The 9,011-nt window shown below is 32.8% G+C and overlaps 2 protein-coding genes across 2 annotated transcripts; both read left to right on the top strand.

Annotated features, from left to right (window-relative positions):
* The first annotated feature begins 334 nt into the window (after positions 1-334).
* On the top strand, positions 335-1,052 carry LOC127081787 (uncharacterized). The gene is made up of 2 exons (XM_051022002.1): positions 335-473; positions 634-1,052. Exons 1-2 carry the CDS (start codon positions 335-337, stop codon positions 1,050-1,052), a joined length of 558 nt encoding a protein of 185 aa, XP_050877959.1.
* A 5,402-nt stretch (positions 1,053-6,454) lies between these two features.
* Positions 6,455-8,592, top strand: LOC127086017 (uncharacterized). The gene is made up of 4 exons (XM_051026689.1): positions 6,455-6,608; positions 6,960-7,213; positions 7,421-7,580; positions 7,788-8,592. Exons 1-4 carry the CDS (start codon positions 6,555-6,557, stop codon positions 7,992-7,994), a joined length of 675 nt encoding a protein of 224 aa, XP_050882646.1. The 5' UTR covers positions 6,455-6,554; the 3' UTR covers positions 7,995-8,592.
* Positions 8,593-9,011: the final 419 nt, after the last annotated feature.

The raw sequence follows: 9,011 nt of genomic DNA on the forward strand, positions 1-9,011 counted from the left end.
TCAATAGAGGTGAAGCTACTGAGTTCAATTCTTTCATAGGGGAAATGAGTCTCATTAATGTCCCAGTCGTTGGAAGTAGGTTCACCTGGAATATATCTAATGGATAAGCCATGAGTAGGCTTGATCATTTCTTACTTTCTGAACCTATTTTGTTAGCTTGGAAAATTGATTTTCAGTTTGTGGGTAATAGAGATACTTTAGATCATAAACATATTTTGATCAAAGGTAATCATACTGATTATGGGCCAAAACCTTTCAAGTTTTTCAATGCTTGGTTGGATCACATAGATTTTATTCCCTTCGTATCGCACGTTTAGAAGTCATTCTTTGTTAAATGGGGGAATATTTTATCTTGAAGGAGAAGTTGAAGCTGGTGAAAGAGGCCTTGAGGAACTGGAATAAGGAGGTGTTTGGTTTCATAGAGGTGGATAAGGCGGTTTCTTATATTAGTAAGCTTGAAGCTTTAAAGGAAGGTGACAGAGTTGGAAATGATGATCTTTTTTCCAAAGATCTTCTTGAGGCTAATTTGAAGATGTGACTGGCGATGAATTATAGAGGGAGTATCTTACGTCAGAAATTGAGGCACAAATGGATCAATGAAGGTGACTATAATAATAGTTTTTTTCCATAAAGTTATGAAGCAGAGTTTTAGAAGGAACGAGGTGGTGGGGTTAATGACTCAAGAGGGATGGACTGAAAATGCGCAGGAAGTAAATGATGGGATTAGAAATCACTTTGAAGCATCCTTTAAAGAGTCAATTTTCTGGAGGCCAAATTTGAATGGGATTGACTTAACTCAACTCTCTGTGGAGGATATCTTATCCTTGGAATTTCCTTATGAGGAGGAGGAAGTGAAGGATGTTGTTTGGCAATGCATTAATGACAAAAGTCCAGGTCCTGATGGGTTCAACATGAATTTTTTCAAGGCTTGTTGGGATATCCTCAAGGTTGATATCATGAATTTTGTTAGTCACTTTTTTTGCAGGTCTAAGGTGCCTAGAGCTGTCATGACTTATTTCCTTACCCTTATTCCAAAATCTAAGATTCCATAATCCTTTGGGGATTATAGACCTATATGTCTGATTTTTAGTTTATATAAGATTATGTCTAAACTCTTGGCTTCAAGATTGAAGAACGTCTTGGATGGCCTGATTTCAAATCGTCAGTATTCTTTTCTCTCTGGAAGGAATATTCAAGGTGGGATGCCTGTTATAAATAAGATCAGGGATTATGCAACAAGATACAAGAAATAATGTTTGGTAGTCAAGGTTGATTTTTAGAAGGCTTACGATTGCGTCTCATGGGACTTTCTGAGATATATGCTGAAGAGGTTGAACTTTGGTCCAAAATGGTTACTTTGGATGGAATGTTTGGTTTTCACCAGTTCTATGTCCGTTCTAGTGAATGGGAGCCCTACTTCGGAATTTCAAGTGGAGAAAGGATTGAGACAAGGTGATCCGCTCTCCCCTTATCTTTTTCTGTTGGTGGCCGAATGTTTGTCAGGTTTAATGTCTCAAGCTTCAAGTTCTGGAGAGTTCAAAGGATTCATTTTAAATCAGGATATTAAGTTTAACATGCTTCAATTTGCTGACAATACAATCTTATTTTGTGATGGGGCTCGGAGTAATATTTATAGCTTCAAAGTAATGCTAAAGGGATTTGAAATGGTATCAGTTTTAAAGGTAAATGTTTCCAAACACAAGTTTTTCGGGCTGCATTTGAAGGGAGATTTCATCAATGCAGTCTCTTATTTTCTATCCTGCAGTGTAGGTTCTATTTTGTTTCGATTTCTTGGGGTGAATGTGGGAATTAATCCCAGTAGGATCTCTTCTTGGTCGAAAACTGTTGATAAGATTCAAAGTAGATTGGAGTCATGGAAAGGAAAGTTCTTGACACAAGGAAGCCATATCAATTTGATCAACGCGATTTTAACTAACATACCCATTTATCCATTTTCTCTTTAAAGGTCCCCCAAGGCGATCATTTAGGAGATTATTAAGATTCAGTGGACTTTTCTTTGGGGGAGAGGAAGGCCAAAGGAAAGTTTATTGGGTAAGTTGGGATTCAGTTTGCAGGTCGAAGAAGGAGGGAGGTTTAGGAATAAAACATTGTGATTTATTTAATAAATATCTTCTTAGCACTTGGTTGTGGAGTATTATAATCAACTATAATGTTCCTTGGAAATCTATTTTGACTTATCGGTATAGATTTTCTCTCTCTTAATTTTATCCAATCTCTCATGCCTTCGAAGAAGAAAGATTCGCTTTGGTGGAGGGACTTGTTGAATATTCGGTTCAGTTCTCTTTCTTATCGTAATTGGTTCGTCCACCATGTCCACTGCAAGTTGGAAATGGTTCTTTGATCAGTTTTTGGAATTTTAAATGGTTGGATGGTGAAATTATGTCAACTATTTTTCCTCTAATTTTTCTTATTGCAGCTAACCCGTGCTCTAAGTTTGTAAAAGAGGATGTTTTGATCGATGGAGTATGGCAATGGAATATCTGGTTACATAAATAATTAGTGAGTTTGGAGGAAGATGTTCAGATGGCAGAGTTGTACGGGCTTCTTTGTCATGTTTCCCCGATTCTTAATTCGGAAGACAACTTTATTCGGTGGTCTGGAAATGGTGTTTTTTCAGTCAAAAGTGTCTATTCAGTGATTACAACTTTGTCTGAGCTTTCAAGAAGAGGTGAGGTGAGATATTTATCATTCCTTACCAAGCTTTGGAAGTCTATTATTCCTAGCAAGATCCATGTTTTTGTTGGAGATTTCTCCTCAACTGTCTTCCGACAAAAGACCAACTGCAATATCGTGGTATTATGTTGGATTCTTCCCGCTTACTCTGCCCCTTTTATTCCTCAGACTTTGAAGATGTGTCTCATTTGTTTTGTTCTTGCGCCTTTACCTTGGGGATTTGGTTCAAGGTGTGCAACTGGCTAGGCATTGAATATTTTGGTGTGGTTGCTACTTTGGAAGACTATTTTGGTTCTTCCTATGCTAATTTGTCTAAGGTTTACAAGAAACAATTTGCTTGTTTTTTTTTGCCTTGTGTTTGTTGGGTTCTTTGATTATGGGGGAATTTATCAATTTTCAATCCGGAGGAAGTGGAAGCTTGAGATTGTTTTGATAATATTTTAAGGTTAAGTTGGGATTGGTTTCTAGCTTTCTATCATCATTCTTCTTTGTTGAGATGGGAGGATTGGAAGATTGGTCCTTTTAGATGCTTGTCCTAATTTTTTCTTGTTTTTTCTCCTTTGTTTTGGTTTGTTACCTGTGTATTAAGGGTTGAGTACCCCTTGCACTCCTCATAATGCAATACTTGTTTATTAAAAAAAAAGTCACGTAATCAATATTTGCAACAATTTATCTTCCAATGTTAATCGTCATGCTATCTTCTAGAAAATTAGTTTCCATTTTGCTTCTCAATCTTATCTTGATAATATTCATTGTCGGGAAAGATCTTTCAGTAGTGGTCGTAGATACAGGGAGAGTCATGACAAGGCGAAGTAGTCTATCAATCAAATAGTAAATTTCATTTTTTTCTGGTTGCAACCAAAGATGAACATTTATGTCTTGAATAGTTGATAAATTGTTCAAACTCGATGCTTAACGAGCGTCAATAATAAAATGTTGTAGTTGAAATTGCAAATTAATTATCTCTTTCTCATTGAAGTACATAGGATAATATTTTTCAACTAATTATCCCTTTCTTATTGAAGTCCATAGTATCAAAGTTAAAAGCTTTGTAATTATCCTTGGGAGCCAAAGCATAAATTAGAGTTAACAAACCAATTGCTTTCACATTAAATCTGTTATTCAACTTTTGTAATCATTTGTCAATGGTAGTGAAAAATATTTCAACTATAAAATAATGCTCAATGATTACCTGGTTCTCTTCAAGACGAGAGTGCCAAAATCTTGTTGTTGAATGAACATCATCATGATCAGGAATCTCAATATCATGTTTTTCACAAAAAGACTTCACACAAGTAAATAATTTATCCCAACCATCTTGTCTCAACTCTTGAATAATATTTTTGTTGTACACCACTAAAGAGATAACGAGTTAATCCCTAGTCAACCATTTTTAGTCTAGAAGTGTTGAGAATGTATCAAGTGTTATTAGTATGGATAATAGTCTCACAATGGTTGGTAATGTGAAGACTTGAGCATTTATAAGTGAGAGAACCCACCCACCTATCACCTTAAGGTTTTAGGTGAATATGTGGTGTGTCTCTCACAAAGGTGTTGCTCTAAAATAAGAAGTCCCACAATGTTCAATGCTCCCTAGTGAAAAACTCCCCCAACAAATGGTATCAGAGCCTTTGGTTTCAAAAAGGGACCAACTTACTTGTATAGAAAGTCAACAGCGCCAGTGTGGTGAATAAGAAATGTTCCATTGAAGAGTGTCAACGGCGCCAGTGTGGTGAATAAGAAACGTTCTGTGCGGTACAAGAGTTTGTGGAAGTAAGAAGAGCTTTCACTTAAGGGGGAGAATTTTATGGACTCACACTTGAGGGGGAGTGTTGAGAATGTATCAAGTGTTATTAGTATGAATAATAGTCTCATATTGGTTGGTAATATGGAGACTTGAGCATTTATAAGTGAGACAATCCACCCACCTATCACCTTAAGGTTTTAGGTGAATATGTGGTGTGTCTCTCACAAAGGTGTTGCTCTAAAATAAGAAGTCCCACAATGTTCAATGCTCCCTAGTGAAAAACTCCCCCAACAATGCTATAAAATTGGTTAATGACAAACTTTATATTTATATTATAAAAATAATTTTAAAAATAAAAATATTTTTATATAAATATTATTTTTTATTTATTAAAAAAATAAAAACACTATTCACGTTTTAAATATGGTGAACAATATTTGATGTAAGTATTTGGTGGAGGAATAACATTATTCTAATTTTTATTATTAAAGACTTTGTTAAAAAATTTACAATAAATTTCGATTTTTGTGAGGTTGACATACATATTTAGATAAATATTTAATTTTAGATATAAAAATTCACAAGAGTCCTTCATACTCAAACAAACTCAAATCAAAAGAGTCACTTATATTATATAACCCCCTGCAAGACCGCATCTACCTCCTTAGATTGTAATGACAAAATCAATTTAAGGAGACCATATTTCCCTATGCCTCCTAACCCACAACTAAAGTATCATAACTCTTTGATTCCATATACCTTAAGTTCACTGAGGGATGAAATAGACATTAATCTTACTTTTAAAATCAATTATTTATATTTTTTTAATACAAATAAGAATGATGAAAATATATTAATTATAATTTATTGCTTTTTAGATAACTACAATTTTTTAACTTACTATTAGATAAGCTTAACTACATAAGCATGCAAACCCTACCCCACGTGTGAACATCTTAAACATGCAAGGCTCTACACATTATTTTTAGTGGTTCTTGTGAGACTATTTTGGATTTATTGTTGGCTATGTAGTGAGTCCCTAGAAGTTGGTAGCAGAAGAATCATAAGTGTATGATAAACAACATATGACTCATGATTCACAATGTATACTGGTCTGCCTTCTTGCACAAAATCCAAAAGCATAGGATATTGACTCCACCTACTTCTGAGAACCATGACATTAGCTATTAGCTAAGGTTAACTACATAAGCATGCAACACGTGAGACTATTTTCATTCATTGTTGGCTATTAAGATAACTAGTATAGGGTTATCTTGCCCAAAATACAAAATACAAAAATTTAGGATGTGGACTCTACCTAAACTACATAGTATAGGGTTTACTATATTCTGACATTATATTATAATTATATTTATTTTTGAATTAGAGGTCAATTTTACAAATTTATAGTTAGTAATAATATTTTGATAAAAGCTTCAAAATTTAATATTTATCTAAATTTTGATATGTAAATTCCAATTCACTTAATTGGTCACTGTTATTTAGATTTGAATTCAAAACCTCAAGAATATTCCTGCCAACACTCATTATATATTAGATGCCTTTCATGTTTAGTAACTTTGCTGTTTTTAGTGTATATTTGATGATAATAATTAAAATTAAAAGAAATTTATGAAATTTTAAATTATTTGAAATAATTACCATCAAAATAAATATGTTTGTTTAACATTTAAAAAATAACCTTTATCATTTTAATATGTTTTTATTAAAGATTTTTAATTTTAAAATAAAAAATTAATTACAGTAGCTTCTCTAAAATTTATTTATTTTTAAATTAAAAGAATTTAGTTATGAGCTTCTAATTAAAAAAATGATATCAAACAAACAATTTTTTTAAATTTTTTATTTTAAAACTCAAAACAAACACACCTAATAGATCTTGGAAAAAATAAATCCTAGTAAGTTGATCTTACTTAGAGATATAAACTTATAAATTAAACTAAACATTTGAAAAAATAATCTTGCCAACCAAAGTCTCAATGTCCTTAATGTACTTTTTCTTTTCATTCACTTATAAATAGCCCAATTCATTTCCATTTCAATACATCTTTCACATTAAAACAATTTCCCAACAAAACCATAACATAAAGAAATGGCACACACAAATGTTTTGTCTCTCCTCCCTTTTGTCATGCTTTTGTTGATCGTAAGTTACTAACTTTGTATCCATTCTTGTATCTTTTACACTTATATTTTTCATCATTTATTTATCACAATCTATCATTTCTCATCTTTATTTAATTTGATTTCATCATTCACTTACAATCAAATTGTTTTATTTGATTTGATAAAATAATGTTTTCTCTGAGACAATGAAATTAAAAAAAATTACTTTTCTCTAATTTTTATTTCACATTATGTATCCATCTAAAATATAATAAATATGTCTTACGTATGCAACATAATGTGTCTCATAAAACACATAATTTTGTTTTTGTAATCATATATACCATCCAAAAATAACTCATTAATATCAATTTATTCAATTGTATTGTAGAATGGACAAGGAAGCTTTGCCCGATATATGATACAAGAGAATGTAGAAGAAATACAAGTTGATCAACCTTACCTTGATGGTTGGCTCAAAAATCCATTGAAGAATCAAAAACACATTGCTAACTCTAACCAAGTTTACCTTGATGGATGGTTGAAAGATACTCGGGCAGAGAAAACCAAATCCTCCCAGGATTCCGATCAAGTCTATCTTGATGGATGGTTGAAAGATATCAGAGCAGAGAAACCAAAATTCACCTCTAAATCCAACCAAGTTTACCTTGATGGATGGTTGAAAGATACTCGAGTTGAGAAAACAAAATCTACTGGTGACTCCAATCAAGTTTATCTTGATGGATGGTTGAAAGATATCAGAGCCAAGAAAGAAAAATCCACACCTAACTCCAACCAAGTTTACCTTGATGGATGGTTGAAAGGTACCAGAGCAGAGAAACCAAAATCCACCTCTGAATCCAACCAAGTTTACCTTGATGGATGGTTGAAAGATACTCGAGCTGAGAAAGCAAAATCTACAGGTGACACCAACCAAGTTTATCTTGATGGATGGTTGAAAGATATCAGAGCTGAGAAAGAAAAGTCAATACCTAACTCCAACCAAGTTTACCTTGATGGATGGTTGAAAGATACTAGAGCAGAGAAAGAAAAATCCACCTCTGGATCCAACCAAGTTTACCTTGATGGATGGTTGAAAGATACTCGAGCTGAGAAAGCAAAATCTATAGGTGACACAAACCAAGTTTATCTTGATGGGTGATTGAAAGATATCAGAGTTGAGAAAGAAAAGTCAATTCCTAACTCCCACCAAGTTTACCTTGATGGATGGTTGAAAGATACCAGAGCAGAGAAAGCAAAATCCACCTCTGAATCCAACCAAGTTTACCTTGATGGATGGTTGAAAGATACCCGAGCTGAGAAAGACAAATCTACCTCTGACTCCAACCAAGTTTACCTTGATGGATGGTTAAAAGATACCCGAGCTAAGCAAACAAAAACCATGTCTGACTCGAATCAAGTTTAACTTGATGGATGGTTGAAAGATTCCCGAACTGAGAGAACAAAAGCTACCCCTGACTCCAACCAAGTATAAGTTTATCTTGATGGTTGGTTGAAAGACACCTGAGCTGAAAAAACAAAATCCTCCTCTTACTCTAACCAAGTTTACCTTGATGGATGGTTGAAAGATATTCGAGCTGAAAAAATAAAATCCCTCTCTGACTCTAACCAAGTTTACCTTGATGGATGGTTAAAAGACATTAGAGATGAGACAACAAAATCTACCTCTGATTCTAATCAGGTTTATCTTGACGGATGGTTGAAAGATATCCGAGCTTAGAAAACAAAATCCACTCCCGACTCCAAACAAGTTTACCTTGATGGATGGTTGAAAAATACCCGAAACTAGTTCATGTCTTTGTTAATCAATGTCTATGTCATTTTGAAAAAATTTCATGTTGTTCCTATGTTTTTAATCTTCGTGCTATGTAAAACCTTATTTCTATGTATTAAGTAAGATCTTGTTTGTGTACTAATAAGTTATTGTTTCTATGAACTAGTTGTTTGTGTTTTAAAATAAACTTTAATTTAATTTGATAAAGATTGAGTTGATCTCTCTTTAATTTTTCTAACTTTAGTAGTTGTTTGTATAACCTCTAAGAAAGGTGCAATTATGTTTTATTAATTCAATTAATTCAATGTGTTTATTCTTAAAATGAATTGGGGAATAGAGGTTAGTGAGAGAGATCCAATTCTCAAACATTTGAGATGAGAAGATATCACGATTCTCAAAATCTTAGAGTATAATTATTCTAATATTATCATGTGTGATTAATGTGTTATTATCTTTATATTAATTGTGTTAGTATTAATAAATATTAAAAAATATTATTGTAAAGAACCAGTTTTTATTATTATTTCATCATAAAAATTACAATAAAATTACAATTTCTATATAAATAGAAAAAGATATTGAAATACTAAGGACCTGTTTGAATCCCTTCCCAAAAACAGTTTTCTAGTTTTTAAAAATTAAAAATTA

The sequence above is a fragment of the Lathyrus oleraceus genome, chromosome 5, assembly GCF_024323335.1.
Source record: "Lathyrus oleraceus cultivar Zhongwan6 chromosome 5, CAAS_Psat_ZW6_1.0, whole genome shotgun sequence".
In the NCBI taxonomy this organism is placed as follows: Eukaryota; Viridiplantae; Streptophyta; class Magnoliopsida; order Fabales; family Fabaceae; genus Lathyrus; species Lathyrus oleraceus.